The sequence below is a fragment of the Pan paniscus genome, chromosome 6, assembly GCF_029289425.2.
Source record: "Pan paniscus chromosome 6, NHGRI_mPanPan1-v2.0_pri, whole genome shotgun sequence".
Taxonomy (NCBI): Eukaryota; Metazoa; Chordata; class Mammalia; order Primates; family Hominidae; genus Pan; species Pan paniscus.
In genome coordinates, this window is record NC_073255.2 from 81,659,865 (window position 1) to 81,682,346 (window position 22,482).

A 22,482-nucleotide genomic window follows, 5' to 3' on the forward strand; every position below is an offset into this window, starting at 1 on the left:
CCCCTCCACTGGGCATGGTGTCTTCTTGACCCACAGACAATAGGCAGGCAAAGTAGATGGAAGCAAGTGCTAACATGATACACAGCTCCCAGGGCTTAGACACTTCCCACCTCAGCAAGCTGGACCCATCCGAGCTGTGGTGTCAGGGTAGAACAAATGATTCTTTTTTTCGAGATGGAGTTTCGCTCTTGTTGCCCAGTCTGGAGTGCAATGCTGAGATCAGCTCACTGCAGCCTCCGCCTCCCAGGTTTGAGCGATTCACCTGCCTCAGCCTCCTGAGTAGCTGGGATTACAGGCGCCTGCCAACACGCTCAGCTAATTTTTTGTATTTTAAGTAGAGATGGGGTTTCACCATGTTGGCCAGGCTGGTCTCGAACTCCTGACCTCAGGTGATCTGCCTGCCTTCGCCTCCCAAAATGCTGGGATTACAGGCATGAGCTACCGCGCCCAGCTGAACAAATGATTCTTATATGTAGATTCTTTAGGGAGCAGCTAAGCCAGCCCCCATTGACTGGGGGAGATGATGGTAGCTTTGAGACACTCCTAGCAGCTGCAGTTTTGTTATCCTGCACCCTGTTCACTTTCCAGGGCCATGCACCTCCACGGAAATACCTTATCTATAAGCCTTGTGTCTCTACTTCAGTTTAGGTCTCCTAGACTGTAATGGAGAACAAAAAAAAAAATAGACCAAGTTTTAGGCATTGCAGGAAAAAAACGTGTGTTCATTCTCTGAGCCTCCGAAGTAATGCAGCTATATTTATAAGTGGATCAGTAAAAGGAGAAACTTCTTTAGGTTTTTAGACCTGGGATTCAGCATTGAGATTTTCTGTGCTCTGAAGGACTATCCAGTAACTGTCCTTCCAATAACTTTCCTTAGTTTCTTGTTACAATCGCGATTCCGGTGGTTATCAAACTTCTTCCTAGTGGATTGCTTTTCCACTCTTCATTGACATTACTTGTTCCCAAGTTTTTTTTTTGCTGTTGCAAACAGTGTTGAAATAAACATCTTTGTACTTAAATGATATATGTGTGTTTTAACAGTAAATTTTTAACATTAAACCACTGACTTAATTCATTTATTGAATTTTGTTGTAGTATATCACACATACAGTACACCAATCATTTATCAATAACTGATGTGTTCACAAAATGAACACATGCTCATAATCACTACTGATATCAAGACAGAAAATTACCAGCACCCTGGAAGCCTCTCTCAGCTTCTCTCTCTCAATCACTACCACCTCCTTCCTACCCAGGGCAAACAGTATCCTGATTTCTAAGATCATTGATTTGTTTTACCTACTTAGTAGCTTTAAATTTTTTAAATGAAGATGTAGTATATTATTCTTTGGAATCTGGCTCCCCACCTCCTCATCATTATGTTGAGATTCATCTGTGTTGTTGCTAATGTAGCAGAGTTCATTTTTTTGTTACTGTATAGTGTATCATTATATGCGTAGATCACGTTTTTTAATTTATTCATTCTCATTGCACTGTTCTGCAATGCCACCTTGCCGTAAACCAGGCATCCGCATCTGAGGGGCTGTTTCTGGACCTGTCATTCTGTTTCATCGATATATTTATCTATCCTTGTGCCAAAACCCTACTGTCTTACTTATGGCTATATCATTAACTTAGCTAATATTTAGAGCTATGTAATGTAGATAATTGTAGCTGTATAATAGTAATGTATCGATATCTGGTAGAATAAGTTCTTCTACTTTGTTATTCTTTTAAAACTACCTTGACAATTCTTGGCCCTGTGCATTTCCATATAACTTTTACAATCAAGTTGAAATTACTCCCTCCCCTCCAAAAAAAAAAAAAGCATGCTAGAATTTTGATTGGGAATTCTTTGAGGAGAATGGCTATCTTTATTATATTAAATCTTCCTGTCCCTGAAAGTGGTATGTCTGTTTATGTGGGTCTTTAATTTCTCTCAATAGTGTTTTATAGTTTTCTGTGTTAAGGTTTTATATATCTTTTATTGATTTACTCTTACATATTCAGTGGGCTTTTAAATGTAATAAATGGTATTTATCACAAATTCATCATAAAGATTCCTAATTATTGCATGTATTAGAAACATTTTTATATATTAAAGCATAGGTTTTTAATTATAAGATTTTATGAGATTTACAGTTTATATCATTTTAAGAATCACTTAATATTCAAATTCAAATCACCATGAGAATTCTGGGTAAATTGAGAAAAGTAAAGTTGGATTAAATCCAGGGTTGTATCCTTGGAGAATTCAAAAGGAACCAGGAAGAGCTTGTTCCTAAACTGCGTGAGTTCTGTGTTGGTTGCTTGAGAGAGATTGCCTAGGGCTTGCTTCCTCTCTCAGCTAAAGTGATTGGGATTTGGCAGTCAGGGTGCTTTTGTTTTTAGGGTACCCTGAGCCCTCTCCTAGCCAGCCCGCATTTGTGAGCACTCGGTAAACACAGAGCAGGAGGGAATTACAGTGAATGGGGATTTCCCTCAGTCCTGCCCACTGGCTGCTCTTGAACTGACAGGCTTCTTTCTCATTCTAAACTCACCAGCAGTGGAACAGTAAACCCGGCCACGGTCAGGCATGGCACATGTCCTGCAATGATGGGGACTGGACCTGTTGCCTTAAACTCACGCCTGCTTTGTTTTTCCAGGTCTATAAGGGAGAATTCCAACTACCTGACTTTCTTAAAGAAAAACCACAGGTACTGTGTCTGCTTTTTCCTCCTGATGTATACTAGATTGGCTCTTGCATTGAAGTAATATTTTTAAAGAGATAATGAAATTAAAAAGACAGAAACAAGAAAACCAAAAAGAAAAGAAGAAAAGGGGTAGTGATATGTGCTGGGGAAGAAAGATCAGCGTCTGGGACTTGTTGATTTTAACAATAATTTAACACAGTCTTAATTTCAGAGAGCTCAGTGTCTCCCAAAACCAGGGAAATACTTTATTGATAACCAAATTCTGATTGCTTGAGGTCCTGCACAAGCCACCCAGTGGGTAAAGCTGCTCCAGCGTTCCAGTGCCTAATTTGAAATAAAAATGTTCAGCGACCCTCTCTGTTCCTACTCTGTGTACTGTACATCCATGCCCCTTTGACTTTTCTCATTTGGAGCCCAGATGACTTATATATACACACAGTCACTGGCCCTTGGGAAGGACAGTGAGAGTTTGAAGGATTAAAGCCAGCATGGTGGCTCATGCCTGTAATCCCAGCAATTTGTGAGACCGAGGTTGGCGGATCACTTGAAGTCGGGAGTTCAAGACCAGCATGGCCAACATGGTGAAACCTCATCTCTACTGAAAATATAAAAATTAGCCGAGTATTGCAGAATTTGCCTGTAATCCCAGCTACTTGGGAGGCTGAGGGAGAATCACATGAACCGGGAGGTGGAGGTTGCTGAGCCAAGATTACACCACTGCACTACAGCCTGTGTGACAGAACAAGACTGCCTCAAAAAAAGAAAAAATTAGCTAGGCATGGTGGCGAGGCCTCTGGTCCCAGCTACTTGGGAGGCTGAGGCAGGAGGATCGCTTGAGCCCATGAGGTGGAGGTTGCCATGAGTTTAGATTGTGCCACTGCACTCCAGCCTGGGTGACAGAGTGAGACCCTGTCTCAAAAATAAAAAAAATTAAGCAGATTCAGAGTTTTCCCTGTAACATCTTCTCTCACTGACTTGCATTCCAATCCTGTTTCCTGGGTTGGAAAGAAACAGGGAGTCTCACGGCTGACATGCCTAGAGGAGCCCGGCATCCTGCCTCTGGGCATCACTGTCATGCCCATATGGAAGTCAGAAAAAATGGACACCCATGGCCTGAGTGCAGCCGACTACCTTTCCAGCAAGGCGATGATGCATGTTGCCTCCAGGCTGCTGCTGTCAGTGATTAGCTTGTCAATAGGAAAAGGAGACTCAGTTTTGAACTCAGTTTCTGAAAGCGTTCCAGATAGAGGTTGGTGAAGCAACAGCACCTCAGAGACTTGTGTGAAGTCCAGTTGCCTGATGCAAGCCTGGAGTAAATGGGGTGCCCTCTCTGAGGGAAGCCATGTCTCACACCAGAGTTGAAGCCTCTTCCTTCCTGACCCTTTTCTGAAAACACTTAGCCGCCAGTAATTGATACATATGACTTGAGTGTTTCAAAGTACTTTCAAGGCATATTCTTATTCACATATATTTACTATTCATCCATTCATTCACTTATTCACCAATTGTTTACCCAGTGTCTACTATGCTGAGGAATTAGAGTAAGTCCTCAGGAGTCACGGGGGAAAGAAAGACCTCAAGGAGCTCCTGATTTATCCAGAAGAATCCGACCACCTCGTGCAGACAAGGGGACACAGAGCTCTGGGCCCAGGCTGGGCATGATGTCCCAGAAACCTGGGCAGATTCATGAACAGACTCACACCGGCTGTGGAAATTGGAGCCAGAGAATATTCCAAGAGGCTGTCTTGAAGGAATATAAAATCCAAAAGCGCCCAGGTGCGGTGGTTCACGCCTGTAATCCCAGCACTTTGGGAGGCCCAGGTGGGTGGATTGCCTGAGGTCAGGAGTTCGAGATCTGTTTAGCCAACATAGTGACACCCCATCTCTACTAAAAATATAAAATAATTAGCAAGACTTGGTGGTGTGCGCCTGTAATCCCAGCTACTTGAGAGGCTGAGGCAGGGGAATTGCTTGAACCAGGGAGGTGGAGGTTGCACTGAGTCAATACTACACCTCTGCACTCCAGCCTGGGTGACAGAGCGAGAGTCTGTCTCAAAAAAAAAAAAAAAAAAAAAAATCCAAAAGCCGGTTTGCATAACAAATCTGAAGAAGTCAAGAAAAGGTATTTGAGACTAAAACTAAAGGGACACTCCTGCTTCACAACATACCTAAAAATATTTCCAAATGGATTGCACACCTAAATGTGAAAGGCAAAATAATGAAAGTTGTTAGAGGATATAGAAGAGCCAGGCATGAGGCTCACGCTTGTAATCCCAGCACTTTGGGAGGCAGGCAGATTGCTTGAGTCCAGGCATTCAAAACCAGCCTGGGAAACATAGCCAAACCTCATCTCTACTAAAAATACAAAAAATTAGCTGGGTGTGGTGCATGCCTGTAGTCCCAGCTACTTGGGAGGCTGAGGTGGGAGGATCACCTGAGCCCCAGAGGTTGAAGCTGCAATGAGCCGAGATCACACCACTGCACTGCAGCCTGGGCAGTCAATCCTGTCTCATAAAAATGAAGAAGATAATAGAGGAACCATCTTTATGACCATAAGAGGACAGGATTTCTTAAGCCCTAAAAAGTACTGATTATTAATTTAAAGGTAGATGATATGAACTACATTATAATTGAGGATGTTTATGTAATAAAAATCATAAGGAGAGTAAAATAGTGAGCCTAAGTAGGAGAACATATTTGAAACAAAGGACTTATCTGGAGCCGAGTGCAGTGACTCACACCTGTAATCCCAGCACTTGGGGAGGCCAAGGCGGCTGGATCACGAGGGCAGGAGTTTTAGACCAGCCTGGCCAACATAGTGAAACCCCATCTCTACTAAAAATACAAAAAAAAAAAAAATTAGCTGGGCGTGTTGGGCACCTGTAATCCCAGCTACTTGGGAGGGTGAGGCAGGACAATCGCTTGAACTCAGGAGGCAGAGGTTGAAGTGAGCTGAGAACGTGCCACTGCACTCCAGCCTGGGAAACAGTGCGAGACTCCCTCTCAAAAAAAAAAAAAACAAACAAACAACCAAACAAAAAACTCATCTGTGGAATATAGATCATCATCGTAAGGGAATTTTTTTTTAAATTGGGCAAAAAGCCTGGACAACATAGCAAGACCCTATCTCTATAAAAAAATCAGCTGGGCAGGGCCAGGCGTGTGGCTCCCACCTGTAATCCCAGCACTTTGGGAGGCTGAGGCGGGCAGATCACTTGAGATTAGGAGTTCAAGACCAGCCTGGCAAACATGGCAAAACTCCATCTCTAAAAACAAGTACCAAAAAAAATTAGCTGGGTGTGGTGGCACACACCTATAATCCCAGCTGCTTCCGAGGCTGAGGCAGGAGAATTGCTTGAACCCAGGAGGCAGAGGTTGCAGTGAACCGAGATTGTGCCACTGCATTCCAACCTGGGTGACAGAGCAAGACTCCATCAAAAAAAAAAAAAAAAAAAAAAAAAAGGCTGAGCGTGGTGGCATACTTGGGAAGCTGAGGCAGGATGATCTGTTAAGCCCAGACAGCTGTGATTGTGCCACTGCACTACAGCCTGGGTTACAGAGGGAAACCTTGTCTATTAAAAAAAGAAACAATCATGCAGAAGTGTGCACACAGAGACACACACACGTAGAAAAGGGCCCATAAGGTCTTCAGTTTAACTTCTAATGAAAATCAGCAGAAACTCATAGAACCTTCAGATTGAATAATTAGCTAGAATGGTTCATAAAACTCGGTAAAGTGTAGTACTTAACAATGACAATTTTATAAAGGATGCAGATCAGGACCAGCCATAAGATAGAAGTGGGCCCAGGAGGGTCCTGAATGCAGAGCTTCTGCGCCTCCTCCCTATGAAACCAGGGCACGTCACCCTCCCGGCACACCCATGTGTTCACCAACCGGGAAGTGCCACTGAACTTCCACACCCAGCATTTTTATTGGGGTTTATTTATGCAGGCAAGATTGATCAAATCGTTGGTCATGTGTTAGAACTCAATCTCCAGCCAACCTCCCCTCCCCAGAGTTGACGTGGGCTCCAAGCCCCAGCCCCTGATCCCATGGTTGGTCTTTGTGGTGAGCAACCCCATCTTGAGTCATCTCATAACATAAATCCAGATGTGATCCAAGGGCGTCAGAAATAACAAAGACACTCTTGTTACCCAGGAAATTCCAAGGATTCGGCATTTCCCTCCCAGGAACCAGGGGGAAAGGCCAGTCAGATTCTTGAGCATACCACAGTAGTGCACTGAGTTCATCTGAAAGTGAACAGAGCCTGCGGGCCACCCCTGATGTTTCAGTGGGGACGGTCACTTCTCATGCTGACCAACTTCAAGGACATTAAAACATCTTTTCTTTCCTTCAACAGACTGAGCAAGTGGAGTAGCAGAACCAGGAGCCTCTTCCATACATGAGGTGAGGGTTGGGGGACATTGCCAGGTCTTTCTGTTTCCCACTCGGGCTCTTGCAGGGGGCTGGGTGGCCAAGGTGGAGAGCACAGCTCTGGAGTCCGTCTGCCAGGGTTGGAATCCTGCCTCTTCACTTTCTGTGTGGAAGCAAGCACGTTACTTCACCTCTCTGTGTCTTCATTTATTCATCTATGAAATGAGGATAATATTAACAAGAGCATGGTGGTGAGAATTAATCATCATCCAAGAGCCTGGCTCATAATAAGCGCACAATAATATTGTTATTTTCATTATGAACCATGAAATATTTCAGCTGAAAGGGACCTGGAGGCCATCAAGCCCAACTCCCTGTTTACTGATAAGGAAGCTGGTCCCAGAGGGAGCAGGTCGTTTGTCAAGACTATAGTCCATAGGCAAGGAAACCCAGAACTCAAGAGTGGCTGTTTACTTCTGGTTACCTGTTCAGCCAGGGCCCCAGCCACCCATCCCCACCTCCAGTGGCTTTCTTCATGTGCTGGACTTGCAGATGTTTTTGCCCTACTGCAATTTTTGTTTGTTCGTTTGTTTCTTGGTTGGTTTTTCAAGTTTGCCCTTGCTTGTTTTAATGTATTATGGATGGCTTATGTGAGTAACCTATATTGTCTCATTGGACTAAGTGCTACATTGTAGACAAGGCCAGCCTTGCCTTCTCAGCCCTTTTTCTATCTGAGTATGTGGCCCTCATTAGGCACATGTCCAGGGACACCAGCTCATGAGTGGCAAAGCTGGTTTCTCAGCCCAGATCTCCAGGTGCAGCTGCTCAGAGTTCATACCCTTGTCCCAGACTTTCAGCCTCTGCTTATCCACCCAAACTTTCTTAAGATCAGTTTTGCTCCAAATGATATGGCAAAGCCTTTGATCAGTTGTAACTTGAACAGCCTTTTAAAAAAATCTGATATTGGCTGGGCATGGTGGCTCACGCCTGTAATCCCAGCACTTTGGGAGGCCAAGGTGGGCAGATCACAAGGTCAGGAGTTCGAGACCAGCCTGGCCAACATAGTGAAACCTCGTCTCTACTAAAAATACAAAAATTAGCTGGGTGTGGTGGCAGGGACCTGTAATCCCAGCTACTTGGGAGGCTGAGGCAGGAGAATCACTTGAACCCAAGAGGTGGATGTTGCAGTGAGCCGAAATCGTGCCATTGCACTCCAGCCTGGGTGACAAGAGTGAGACTTCGTCTCAAAAAAAAAAAAAAAATTGGCTGGGCGTGGTGGTGGGCACTTATAGTCCCAGCTACTCGGGAGGCTGAAGGAAGAGAATTGCTTGAAGCCAGGAGGCGGAGAGGTTGCAGTGAGCCGAGATTGCAGCACTGCACTCTAGCCTGGGTGACAGAGCGAGACTTCGTCTCAAAAATAAATAAATAAATAAATAAATAAAAATAAAATCTGATATTGATAGTGATTTTTTCTCATAGTTTACTTGCTGACCTTTGTTTTTATTTTTACTTTATATAATGATGTATTGTGCATACTCCATACCAGGCATAAAATACCAAGCATTTTATTTGCATATATATAAGATGATATATATATAACAGATATGCTAAATTATATATACATCTATATATAAAATTGTATTCAGTTCTCAAACCACTCTGGCAAGCTGGTAGTATTCCTGTTTTACTAGTGAGAAAACAGGTTGAATGTGACTTGCGGTGCGTTGATGGATTATAGACATAAGAAGCATATGGACGCTGCTCCGTCATGTCAAAATCCCAGATGGCAGCAAGCTGCTAATATTGACAGGTTCTAGGATTCAGGTTTCCTTTTTGCTGAGGAGCAAATGCTGAATGTTAGTCTTATGCCCTGTGGGTCTGCATATTTAACAGCAGTTATCAGGCCTTGGCTAATTTTGTTTATACAAAATGCTTTCAAACTTCATAGGTAATCTCCCTGCCCGCCCCACCAAACACACACAAGGCCTCATTTCTTTACCAGCTTGTTGTAGGATGGACCGCATCGGCAGTTGCCTCTGCAGCATTTCACCCTGGCTTGTGTGTGGAGGTTGGGAGGGGCCAACCTGTGCTGAGGAGGACTCAGGAGAACTGGGGACACAGCAAAGCCCTTAGGATGGATACTATCTTTCTTATCTTTTGGGTCCCTTTGGCATTTCAATAACAGTCTCTGTGTTCTCTGGAGCTTCCTTTAAAGAACCTTAGGACCCATTTCTTCACATGAGGAGGAATCAGGGTGCTGCCCCCTGGACACTTAAAGAACCTTAGGACCCATTTCTTCACATGAGGAGGAATCAGGGTCTTGACCCCTGGACACTTGAAGAACCTTAGGACCCATTTCTTCACATAAGGAGGAATCAGGGTCTTGACCCCTGGACACTTTAAGAACCTTAGGACCCATTTCTTCACACGAGGAATCATGGTGCTGACCCCTGGACATATGGTGCCCCTGACAGTGCCCCCACAGTAGCAACAATAGCAGATGACAGTCAGTTATTTAGAAATGGGCAGGAGCAGCCCTGGTTTTGGCCATCTGCTTGCTTTGCACCCAGCAGCTACTTGCATGCATCTGAAAGCACCAGAGTGAGGGTGTGTGTGCCTCCCAGGCAGTCTTCCTGAGGCAGCTGTTCTCAACATCCATCCTCCTGGCCCCTGATCTGCAGGAATCTCCCCAACCGCCTGGCTTGTCTAGGCCTGTAGCTGGGAAGGAAGAGACGAAGACACAGGGAGAACACACCGGGACTCCACACCTGTAACCACATTCTGTTTGTTCGCCCTAGGAAAGATTGCTGCCTTTTCAGCAGAAGGGAAATTCCTAGGATTGGCTGTCCCCTGCCAAGCTTGGTGGAGCGTCTGCACCTTGGCTGCGCCGCCTGTGCATTTGCCAGTTTCCTCCCACTGAGAGGATGGAGGTGTCCGCACAGCTTTGGGCCTCGTGAGGGATCTGCCTCCTGAGCAAAGAGCTCTTGATCCCGATTTCATGCACAGCCCTGCAGTAAGGAGCCCAGAAGGAACATGTGTTTCCTGTTAAAACACCTCTTGTTCTCTTTTCTTACATTATGACGTTTGTTTTCAAGGAGAGGGTTTAAAAATGGGATCCTGTAAGCAGACTTGGGCAGTCTCCTTTTGAAATAGGTTGTCTGTACATGTTCTAATGTTTTGTAGAACACGTGTGCCTGTTTAAGTGTATTGATGTGAATAATATTAAATATCCTAATTATTTAATTCATTGTATTGTTTCTGAGAAGTTGGGAAATTACCATTATACATTTACAACTTAATGACTTTTGTATTTTATTTTTCAAAATAAAAGCTTTCAATGTGAAGCATTCTGGTAGTTACATGTTTTCATTAATGTGATTTCAGAGAAGCACAGACCTTATCAGATGCTGATGTGATAAACCAAAGTTTCCTTGGTTGGCTGTATTGTAGATACTCCCCTGGAGCCATCACCTTTTTTTGGAGGGGCATGGTGGGTAGAGGCAGGGTCTCGCTACATTCCCCAGCCTGGGCTCAAACGATCCTTCTGCCTCAGCCTCCCAAAGTACTAAAATTACAGGTGTGAGCCACGGTGCTTGGCCTGCATTATCATTTTGTAGTGAAGTTTTCTGTAATTTATTTCAAGAGAGAACCTATTGCCATCCACTTAGAGAATCCTGTTCTATTTCATGCTTGCAGACTGTATTTAAGGACATGGAAGTTACTGTTTCCACTTGTTTTCTAGAAGCCTTTGTTATGAAACCCAGGATGTCCAGATAGTAGTAATAATTCCCATATTGAGTGTGTTCACATATGTGCCAGGCATGAAAAGGGTATATAACATGTTATCCCATCTCTGCCCCAAAACTTGTACCTATCCATTTAGGTCATATCCATATCAGTAATTGCAGTATTTTCTACTGTCACTTGGGCCAGAAACTGAAGAGTCACACTTGATTTCACCCTTTTCCTCCCTCTTTCCATTCGCATCCAAGATCTTTGATCCTACCTTCAACGTATTTTTTGGATCACAGCAGAATAAGAGTTTTTAGAATGCACATCTGGACAGGAGCCTCCCCACCTGAAACATTTCAGTGGCTTCCATTTCACTTAAAAGAGTCCAGACTCCTGTCAGGGCCAGCAGGGTCCTCCTCTCCATATCATCGCAGGCCTCTCTCCCAACCTCACCACTTGTGCTCTAGAAGTATCTTTATTTTCAGAACATAGCAAGTTCTTCCTGTCTCTACATATCTCCTCTCTCTGGAATGTTCTTCCCTTTGGCTATTTAAGATGAAGTTTTGCTCTGTCACCCAGCTGGCCTGCAGTAGCACAATCTCGGCTCACTGCAACCTCTGCCTCCCAGGTTCAAGCAATTTTCCTGCCTTAGCCTCCCGGGTAGCTGAAATTACAGGCATGTGCCACCACGCCCGGCTAATTTTTGTATTTTTAGTAGAGACAGGGTTTCACCATGTTCACTAGGCTGGTCTTAAACTCCCAATCTCAAATGATCCTCCCTCCTCAGCCTCCCAAAGTGCTGGGATTACAGGCGTGAGCCACCACACCCAGCCCCCTTTGTTCTTTGTCTGATAGGCTCCTTCTCAATTCTGTGGTCTCGGTAAGCCTCACTTACTCAGAGGGATTTTCCCTGGCCTCTTAAACTAAAAGGTAATTCTCCCGCTGCTTGCCTTCTTCATGGTCACACTTTGCAGTGTTTCATCTGTTTGTTGCCTTTTTTATTATCTGTCTCCTCCACCAGCCAATAAGTTCCTGGAGTTCCAAGACTGTTTTTTCTTGTCTGTTGTACTTTTGGCACCTAGCAAACTGGCACTTTCTAGAAACCAAGTAAGGCCGGTCACGGTGGCTAATGCCTGTAATCCCAGCACTTTGGGAGGCCGAGGTGGGCGGATCACAAGGTCAGGAGATGGAGACCATCCTGGCTAACACGGTGAAACCCTGTCTCTACTAAAAATACAAAAAATTAGCTGGGTGTGGTGGCGGGTGCCTGTAGTCCCAGCTACTTGGGAGGCTGAGGCAGGAGAATGGCATGAACCTGGGAGGCGGAGGTTGCAGTGAGCCGAGATCACACCACTGCACTCCAGCCTGGGTGATAGAGCGAGACTCCATCTAAAAAAAAGAAAAGAAAAAAAAGAAACCAAGTAAAATACTTGGTGAATTACTAATCCTCCAAAGAGCCTTCTGACATACATACTGTTTTACAGATCAGTAAACAGGCTCAACTAGCTCAGGTCACTTACACAAGGCCCCCCACCTAGTGCCACAGGTGACTTGGCATGTAGCTGGGCCCAGGCACAAGCCTGACTCTAATGTCCTCTGCAGTCCACTTCCCTAGCCCTGTCCCTTTCCATTTAAAATGAATATGTCCAGCCTGGGCAACATAAGGAGACCCTGTCTCTAAAAAAAAATTTTTTTTAATTAGCCAGGCATGGTGTGCACCTGTAATCCCAGTTACTCGGGAGGTTGAGGCAGGAGAATTGCTTGAACCTGGGTGGCAGAGGTTGCAGTGAGCCAAGATCATGCTACTGCACTCCAGCCTGGGCGACGAGGGAGAATCTCTCAAAAAAAAAAAAAAAAAAAAATTAAAAAAAATTAAAAATATTGCTGTCAGATCAATCTTGTGTTTAACACTGTTTTAAGTCACTCATTTGCTCCAAAACCTTTAATTCTCCAATGCCTAACATTACATCTAAATGTCTAAGCTGGCCAGGCATGGTGGCTCACACCTGTAATCCCAGCACTTTAGGAGGCCAAGAAGGGTGCATCACCTGATATCAGGGGTTGGAGACCAGCCTGGCCAACATGGTGAAACTCCATCTGCAATAAAAATACAAAAATTAGCCAGGTGTGGTGGCACACACATGTAATCCCAGCTACTCGGGAGGCTGAGGCAGGAGAATCACTTGAACCTGGGAGGCGGAGGTTGCGGTGAGCCAAGATAGCACCATTGCACTCCAGCCTTGGTGACAGAGTGAGACTCCATCTAAAAAAAATAATAATTAATGTCTAAGCTATTCTGCTGCCACAATGTGGCCTTACTGCTGCCTGATATACGGTGCCTTTCTCCTCCCTTGTTTCATTCTCTTCACTTTCTTCTTCCAGATGCTCGTACACCCAGTCCCCCTACCTGGGAAATCACAACCTCATTAAGAGCTCAGCTATCTTAAGTCCTATTTCCTCATGAAGTCTAACTCAACTGCTGCAACTTCCAAGTAGCAATTAAATCAGCTTCAGCATAACCTCTTTTTTCCCTTGTCTCCTGTGTTAGTATTATGTCACCAACTTTGTGGGGACAAGGTCATATAACCCTCTAGAGCATATCAGAATGACAGAACATCTTCAGCTATAACCTACCTAGATACCAATATTTGCCCCCAAGTCAATGTTTGATTTTTATTCCCCATTATGAGAAACAAACTCACCCCTCCAAACCCAAAGAATGGACTCAGAGACCTGGAGAACAGCGAAAGTGAGACTTTTAATGATGCTCTTGTAATATTGGGTGTCTGGCAGCAGGCACACCCAGCACAGTTTCAACAAGCAATTTATCCCCTAGTGCACAGGTGCCTCCCCCAGTTCCTCATGGGCTGTGTATTATGGGGTCACAATCTTCCCGGACATTGCCTATTGGTCGTTGGGTAGGGGCTTTGGGTGTTTTCTTTAGGGTTGTCCTGCTGCGTTTTGTTGCAGCCCACAATGCATTGCAATCCTAGTTAGCTCAGGGGCTCTTCAGGCATTTGACTTATGACTTAAGTAGCTGGGCAGGCTGATAAGAACAGACAACACGAGCTATTTTGCAGCTAGTAAACTTTCATCTTAGACTAAACTTCTTTGGTTCAGGTGAGGGTAACTAAGGGGGTTGGGGGGGGGGTGACAAGCAGGCATTGGCTGTCCAAGCAGGAGCCTACTGTATCCTGTTTTCTTCTGTAGTCTACTGACCTAAGTTGATTTAAGGCAAATTTGTCTTGGAAATGGACCACTGTATACATTTCCTTCACCCAGCTAAGTTTAAAATTTTTTTTTGTAGAGATGGGGTCTCACTCTGTTGCCCAAGCTGCTCTTGAACTCTTGGCCTCAAGTGGTCCTCCTGCCTCAGCCTCCCAGAGTGCTTGGATTACAGGCATGAGCCACCTGTTCGGCCATCATTGTTTAAACAAAAAAGTTTAGAGGACTCCCAACTAGGAACTATTGCAATAATCTGGGCCAGATATTATTCTAGCTGGGTTGAAACAATGACCAAAATAAAAAGGAGGAAGATGGGGAAAGGCTGGGAGGTGTACAACCGACAGGACTTGCAAGTAAGCAGATCTGGTGGCAAAGGTCAGAGAAAACCAAAGAAGACTCCCAGGTCTCCAGGTGATGAGGCTAGACATGGTACATGGTAGTGCTGGCAGACAGAGTGGGAGTTCATACCACCACACAGTTGGCCCACACACTCTGGCTGCAAAGGGCCAGGGACCGTGTGGTCTCCAGCTTGCTGCCTGAATTTGGACAACCCACTCAATCTCACTGCCTGTCTTCACAATTTGAAAATGAAGCTAAAACAAACCCGTCTCTAGCTTGTTTTGTTTTTGTTTTTTTCTGAGATGAAGTCTTCCTCTATCACCCAGGTTGGAGTGCAGTGGTGCGATCTTGGCTTTCTGCAACCTCCGACTCCCAGGTTCTAGCGATTCTCCTGCCTCAGCCTCTCAAGTAGCTGGGATTCAGGTGCCCACCACCATGCCCAGCTAATTTTTTTGTATTTTTTTCAGTAAAGATGGGGTTTCACCATGTTGGCCAGGTTGGTCTCAAACTCGTGACCACAGGTGATCCACCCGCTTCAGCCTCCCAAAGTGTTAGGATCACAGGTGTGAGCTACTGCACCCAGCCTCCAGCTTGTTTTAAGAATCCAGTAACATGATTATGTTTAACAATTGGCTTAGATATTCAGAAGCTGCTGGCTGGGCATGGTAGCTCACGCCTGTAATCCTAGCACTTTGGGAGGCCGAGGCGGGCAGATCACCTGAGGTCAGGAGTTCAAGACCAGCCTGATTGATCAACATGGAGAAACCCCGTCTCTACTAAAAATACAAAATTAGCCGGGCGTAGTGACACATGCCTGTGATCCCAGCTACACGGGAGGCTGAGGCAGGAACTTGCGGTGAGCCGAGATTGCGCCATTGCACTCCAGCCTGGGAACAAGAGCTAAACTCCATCTCAAAAAAAAAAAAAAAAAAAAAAGACATTCAGAAGCTGCTGATGTGAACGTTTAATGAATTTGTTTTTTGTTTTGTTGTTTGTTTTTGTTTTTTGAGATGGAGTCTCCCTCTGTCACCCAGGCTGTAGTGCAGTGGTGAGATCTCAGCTCACTGCAACCTCCACCTCCCAGGTTAAAGCAATTCTCTGCCTTAGCCACCCTAGTAGCTGGGATTACAGGTGCCTGCCACCACGCCCAGCTAATTTTTGTATTTTTAGTAGAGGTGGATTTTCACCATCATGGCCAGGCTGGTGTTGAACTCCTGACCTCGTGATCTGCCTGCCTCATCCTCCCAAAGTGCTGGGAGCCACCTCACCCAGCCCGTTGAATGAATTTCATGAGTAAACAAATTAGATCAAAGTAAGTGGATTCCATGAAGCCGAGAATGATGTCTTCTGGATATGCCACCTGGTAACCCCTCCTTCAGTGCACTGTGCCCCTTGACAAACACCATGGGGAGCAGGAACAGAGGAGGTGGGTGGGGAGCACAGGGACAGGCATGGTGACATCCGCCCCTCCCTTACTCCGGTCCCATCCACCCCTTTCTATAATACAATCATTTAACAATGGTTTCCCATGTGTAAAATACTTGCTTCATTCAATCACAGAATAGACACTTGGTATTCAAATTTACTGAGGAAGAAACTGTTTCACATGCCAAATAGGAACTTGAAAACAACAACAACCCTTAATTAGTTGTATTATTGAAGTAAAACCAATGTAAGGGATGTAGTGTTTATCCAGGCAAGCCTGGTTGGCTTCTTGGCTTTTTTATCTTCCCCATTTCTTCCTCCTTCTTAAAGTGTAAATTTTATTTTCAAAACTGGGAAAAGAGGAGTTCAAGGTGGGAGGTGGAGGCAGGAGGATGGCTTTAGATCAGGAGTTCAAGACCAGCCTGGTCAATATTGGAAGACCTTGTGTCCGGAAATTTTTTTTTTTTTTTACTTAGCTGGGTGTGGTGGTGCATGCCTGTGGTCCCAGCCTCTCAGGAGGCTGAGGCAGGAGGATCACTTGAGCCCAGGAATTTGAAGCTGCAGCGAGCTGTAATCATGCCACTGCATTCCAGCCTGCATGACAGAGCAAGACCCTGTCTAAAAACAACAACAAAAAAAGGGCCAGACTCAGTGGCTCACACCTGTAATCCCAGCACTTTGGTAGGCTGAGGCAGGAGGATCTCTTGATGCCAGGAATTTGAGACTAGCTTGGGCAACATAGTGAGACCCTGTCTCTGTGTGTGTGTGTGTGTGTGTGTGTGTGTGTGTGTGTGTGTATGTATTTTTTTTTAATGAGGTGTTTTGGAACTGCCACTATGTAGACGTCCACTGCTGAAGGGCTGTTTTGGGTCATAACCAAGACACATGGCCTGAGAGCCTGTGATGATTATTTGTGTTTGTGCAAACTCCAGAGCAGCCCAAGCTCCTAGACTAAGTGACACTCCACTCTGTAACAGTCTTGAGCAGAATATGAGGAGAGACAGGTCATTGTCTCCAGCATCAAAGGAATGCACCAAGATGTTGATTTTGAAGAGCCAACACTTCCCCAAGAAGCCTCCACAGTGTGACCTCACAGGGCCTACACTGGCACTGAGTGTCAGAATTAAGGCATCTGAGGCTGGGCCACATTCTTGCAGAGGCCTCACTCAAAACGTGGCCTGGAGTGATCAAAAGATGTTGATGTGGCAGCTCCTCACCAGATGTCCTGCTCCCACTCTTGCTCCTCCATGTCCAGTCTCTTGACAAGCAGCTGAAATGTTCTTTTTAGTTTTATTTTTTCTTTGAGAAGGAGTCCTGCTCTGTCACCAAGTCTTGAGTGCAGTGGCGTGATCTCTGCTCACTGCAACCTCTGCCTCCTGGATTCAAGCAATTCTCATGCCTCAGACTCCCAAGTAGCTGGGATTACAGGTGCATACCACCATGCCCGGCTAATTTTTGTATTTTGTAGTAGAGATGAGGTTTCACCATGTTGGCCAGGCTGGTCTCTAACTCCTGACCTCAGGTGATCCACCCGCCTCGGCCTCCCAAAGTGCTGGGATTACAGGCATGAGCCACCGCACCTGGCCCCTTGATACTTATTTATTCTAATGACATTTATTGTGTGCCTACTATGTGCCAAGTACTATATTAGGTTCTGAGAATGAACAAGATATGACTCCTACTGTAGGGAGCCTCTGTTGTGATTCGCTGTGAGTTTGGGAGGAGGACATGCAGACAAGGAATTCAATAAATAAGCTGATTTTTGAGTTGTGATATCTGGTTTGAGAGAACCAGGCAGGACGAGGCATTGAAAAGGATGATTCCCCCTCCACAGGATGAGGGAGGATTTCTCTGCAGGGGTGATGTGTGAGCTGAGGTATGAAACATGAGAAAAATCCAGCTATGGCAAGAGGTATGGGAAGTCCATTTCGGGTAGGGGAGAGCATGTGCAAAGGTCCTGAAGAGGGAAACCACTTGGCATTTACAGGAGCAGAAAAGAAGCCCAGATGCCTGATGCACAATGAGCAAGAGGAAAGGAATAGAGGGTGGCAGACAGGGTCAGATCATGCTGGGATTGGTTTGTTTTTTTTAAGAGACATGGTCTCGCTCTGCCACCCAGGCTGGAGTGCAGTGGGGCAATCATAGCTCACTGCAGCCTCAACCTGCTGGGTTCAAGGGATCGTGTCATCTCAGCCTCCCGCGTAGCTGGGACTATAGGGATGAGCCCCACCATGCCTGGCTAATATTCTTATTGTTATTAGAGATGGGAGTATTGCTATGTTGCCTAGGTGAGTCTCAAACTCCCGTACTCAAGTGATCCTCCCATCCTGGCCTCAAAAAACACTGGAATTACAGGTGTGTGCCACCACATCTGGCCAAAATTGGGAATTTCAAAATGCTTTACTTTTAATTTTTGTGGGTACACAGTAGGTGTATATATTTATGGGGTGCATCAGATGTCTTGATACAGGCATGTAATGTGTAATAATCACATCAGGGTGAATGGGATGCCCATCACCTCAAGCATTTGTGCTTTCTTTGTTTTACAAACAATCCAATTATGCTTTTTTTTTTTTTTTTTTCTAGACAAAGTCTAGCTCTGTCTCCCAGACTGGAGTGCAGTAGTGTGATCTTGGCTCACTGCAACCTCCGCCCCCGGGTTCAAGCAATTCCCCTGCCTCAGCCTCCCGAGTAGCTGGGACTACAGGCATGCACCACCACGCGCCACTAATTATTGTATTTTTAGTAGAGACGGGGTTTTGCCATGTTGGTCAGACTGGTCTCGAACTCCTGATCTCAGTTGATCTGCCGACCCCGGCATCCCAAAGTGCTGGGATTACAGGCATAAGCCACCATGCCTGGCCTCTTTTAGCTATTTTTAAATATACAATAAATTATTGTTTAGTGTAGTCACCCTGTTGTACTGCCAAATACTACATCTTATTCATTCTAACTGTATTTTTGTACCCATTAATCATTCCTGTGCACCCTCTCCAGCCCACTACCCTTCCCAGCCTCTGGTAACCGTCATTTTACCCTCTATCTCCATGAGTTCAATTGTTTTATTTTTTAGCACCCACAAATGACTGGGAACATGCAAAATTTGTCTTTCTGTGTTTGGCTTATTTTAGTTAACATAATGATCTCCAGTTCTACCCATGTTGTTGCAAATAATAGAATTCTGTTCTTTCTCACGGCTGAATAATATTCCATTGCGTATATGTACCACAGTTTCTGTATCCATTCACCTGTTTGTGGACACTTAGATTGCTTCCAGATCTTGGCTATTGTGAATAGTGTTGCAATAAATATAGAAATGCAGATATTTCTTTGATATATTGATTTTCTCTCATTTGGGTATATACCCAGCAGTAGGATTACTGGATCATAAAGTAACTCTATTTTTAGATTTTTAAGGACCCTCCAAACCGTTCTCCATAGTGGTTGTACTAATTTACATTCCCACCAACAGGGTACCAGGGTTCCCTTTTCTCCACATCCTCAATAGCATTTGTTACTGCCTGTCTTTTGGATATAAGCCATTTTAACTGGGGTGGGATGATAGCTCATTGTAGTTTTGTTTTGCGTTTCTCTGATGATCAATGATGTTGAGCACCTTTTCATATACCTGTTTGCCATTTTTATGTCTTCTTTTGAGAAGTGTCTATTCCGATGTTTTGTCCATTTTAAAATCACATAATTCGATTTTTTGTGTTGATTTTTTTTCCCACCTGAACTCGTTATATACTCTGGTTATTAATCCCTTGTCAGATGAGTTCAGGATTGGGTTTTGACTTTTTTTTTTTTTTTTTTTTGAGATGGAGTCTCACTCTATTGCCTGGGCTGGAGTGCAGTGGTGCCATCTTGGTTCACCACAACCTCCACCTCCCAGGTTCAAGCAATTCTCCTGCCTCAGCCTCCCCAGTAGCTGGTATCACAGGTGCCTACCACCACGCCCAGCTAATTTTTTGTATTTTTAGTAGAGTCGGGGTTTCACCATCTTGGCCAGGCTGGTCTTGAACTCCTGAGCTCGTGATCCACCTGCCTTGGCCTCCCAAAGTGCTGAGATTACAGGCGTAAGCCATCGCACCTGGCCTGGGTTTTGATTTTTACACTCAATTCTAAATCATTAAATGCTGTCAAGTGGAGAACTGACATAATATTCGTATTGGAAGATCATTTTGTATATCAGCTATCTATTGCTGTGTAACAAACCACCCCAAGCTTAATGGTATAAAGTTACAATGATGCTTATTAGTCTTCTCACAACACTGGAGGCTGACTAGACTCACCTAGGCAGTACTGCCTTTGTATGTCTTATGTGGCTGCCTTCAAACAGTATGCAGTTAGAATAGTCTCAATGGTTTCCTTGCTCAAATATCTCCTGGTTAATGTGGGCTGTTAGCTAGTGCCTCAGATGGGGCTATCTGGTGGAACACCCACACATCACCTCCATACGTGGCCTGGGCTTTCTCACAAAATGGTGAATGGATTCTAAGTGCATCCATCCCAGGAAGGACAGCCAAGTGGAAACAGTGTCATCTTTTATGACCTAACTTTGGTAGATCATGTGCAACACTTCCACTGTATTCCACTTATAGAAGCAGGGGACTAAGTTCATATTCAAGGGAAGAAAAACTAGATTTTTTTTTTTTTTTGAGATGGATTCTTGCTCTGTCACCCAGGCTGGACTGCAGTGGCCCGATCTTGGCTCACTGCAACCTCCACCTCCCGGGTTCAAGTGATTTTGCTGCCTCAGCCTCCTGAGTAGCTGAGACTACAGACACAAACCACCATGTCCAGGTAACCCGCCTCAGCCTCTCAAAGTGCTGGGATTAGAGCTGTGAGCCACTGTGCCTGGCCCAAAACTAGATTCTATCATCTCTCGATGACAATTATAAAAAAAACTGCAGACAACTATTCACAACAGTGAAGGTAAGGAATCAACCTAAGTTTTCTTCCAACAGTGGAAAAAAGAATAAAGAAAATGTGGCAGCTGGGCACAGTGGCTTATGCCTGTAATCTGTAATCCCAACACCTTGGGAGGCCGAGGCAGATGGATCACCTGAGGTCAGGAGTTTGAGACCAGCCTGACAAACATGGTGAAACCCCGTCTCTATTAAAAATACAAAAATTAGCTGGGCATGGTCGTATGCACCTGTAATCCCAGCTACTTCGGGAGGCTGAGACAGGAGAGTTGCTTGAACTTGGGAGGCCGAGGTTGCAGTGACCTCAGATTACACCACTGCACATCAGCCTGGGAGACAGAGTGATACTCCATCTCAAAAAAAAAAAAAAAAAAAAAAGGCTGAACACATAGAAAATTCTTGATATAATCAAAGTGAATCAGAGGTTAAAAGAACTACATTAAAGCAACTGAAAAAAAATTATGGAAATTAGAGACAGTAGTCTAATACTGGGTTGTCAATTGGTGACCCTGAGTTAGACAACCTAAAAAAATGAAACAGGGCTGGCTGGGAGTGGTGACTCATGCCTATATTCCCAGTGCTTTAGGAGGCAGAGGTGGGAGGCTAGCTTGAGGCCAGGAATCCGAGACAAGCCTGGGCAACATAGCAAGACTCTATCTCTACAAAAATAACAAAAATTAGCCAGTTGTGGTGGTGCACGCCTGTAGTCCAGCTACTCGGGAGGCTGAGGTGGGAAGATCCTTTGAGCCCAGGAGTTTGAGGCTGCAGTGAGGCATGAAGACACCACTGCGTTCTAGAGCCTGGGTGATAGAGCAAAACCCTGTCTTGAAAGAAAGAAGAAATGTAGGAATGGAGGGAGGGAAAGGAGGGAGAAAGGGAGGGAGGGATGGAGAGACAGAGAGAAAGAGAGAGGGAGGGAGGAAGCGAAAGGAGAGAGAGAGAGAGAAAAGAAAAAAGAAATTAAGGAAGGCAAGAAAGAAAAAAAGGAAAAAAAAAGAAAGAAGAAAGAAAGAGAGAGAAAAAGAAAGAAGGAGAAATATTGCATGCGGAGATTGAGAACTATATAGTCAGTAGTCAAAGGGCACAACGTATACCTGGATAAACTAATACAGAATGATTGGCCTAGAGTCGACCCTGGTTAAGCTGTTGAACTTCAATGATAAAGAAAGTACTCTACTGGCCTTTGAGCAGGAAAACATAACGTACATGTGAGAAGAACCTCCAGCCAGCCTCAGACCTTCACATAACCCCAGCTAGAGCCAGATGACAATAGAGTCAGAACTTGAAGAACTGAAGAAAAGGAAAATGAATCAAGAATATTCTCCCAGGCCAGGTGTGGTGGCTCACGCCTGCAATCCCAGCACTTTGAAAGGCTGAGGCGGGAGGATCACCTGAGGTCAGAAGTTCAAGACCAGCCTGGCCAAGATGGTAAAACCCCGTCTCTACTAAAAATACAAAAATTAGCCGGGTGTGGTAGTGTGCACCTACAATCCCAGCTACTCAGGAGGCTGAGGCAGCAGACTCGCTTGAACTTGGGAGGCAGAGGTTGCAGGTAGCTGAGATCGCACCACTGCACTCCAATGTGGGCGACATAGCAAGACTCTCTCTCTCAAAAAAAACAATAAATAAAAAACAATGGTGATCCAAAAGCTGGGCATGGTGGCTCAGGCCTGTAATCCCAGCACTTTGGGAGGCCGAGGCCGGCAGATCACGAGGTCAGGAAATCGAGACCATCCTGGCTAACACTGTGAAACCCTGTCTC

The 22,482-nt window shown here is 45.0% G+C and overlaps 1 protein-coding gene across 3 annotated transcripts in view; it reads left to right on the forward strand.

The window, feature by feature from the left end:
- Positions 1 to 10,418, forward strand: part of TPST1 (tyrosylprotein sulfotransferase 1) — a 149,684-nt gene extending 139,266 nt beyond the window's left edge. Inside the window, exons 4-6 of one of the 3 annotated variants that reach the window (XM_003814528.6) lie at positions 2,649 to 2,699; positions 7,058 to 7,104; positions 9,870 to 10,418. In XM_003814528.6, coding sequence (XP_003814576.1) covers positions 2,649 to 2,699; positions 7,058 to 7,075 — 69 coding nt within the window. In that variant the 3' untranslated portion in view covers positions 7,076 to 7,104; positions 9,870 to 10,418. Of the gene's footprint in view, positions 1 to 2,648; positions 4,518 to 7,057; positions 7,106 to 9,869 lie in introns of those variants that run through there. The other 2 variants (XR_010112592.1, XM_008967231.5) reach the window with 2 other exon arrangements.
- Positions 10,419 to 22,482: the final 12,064 nt, after the last annotated feature.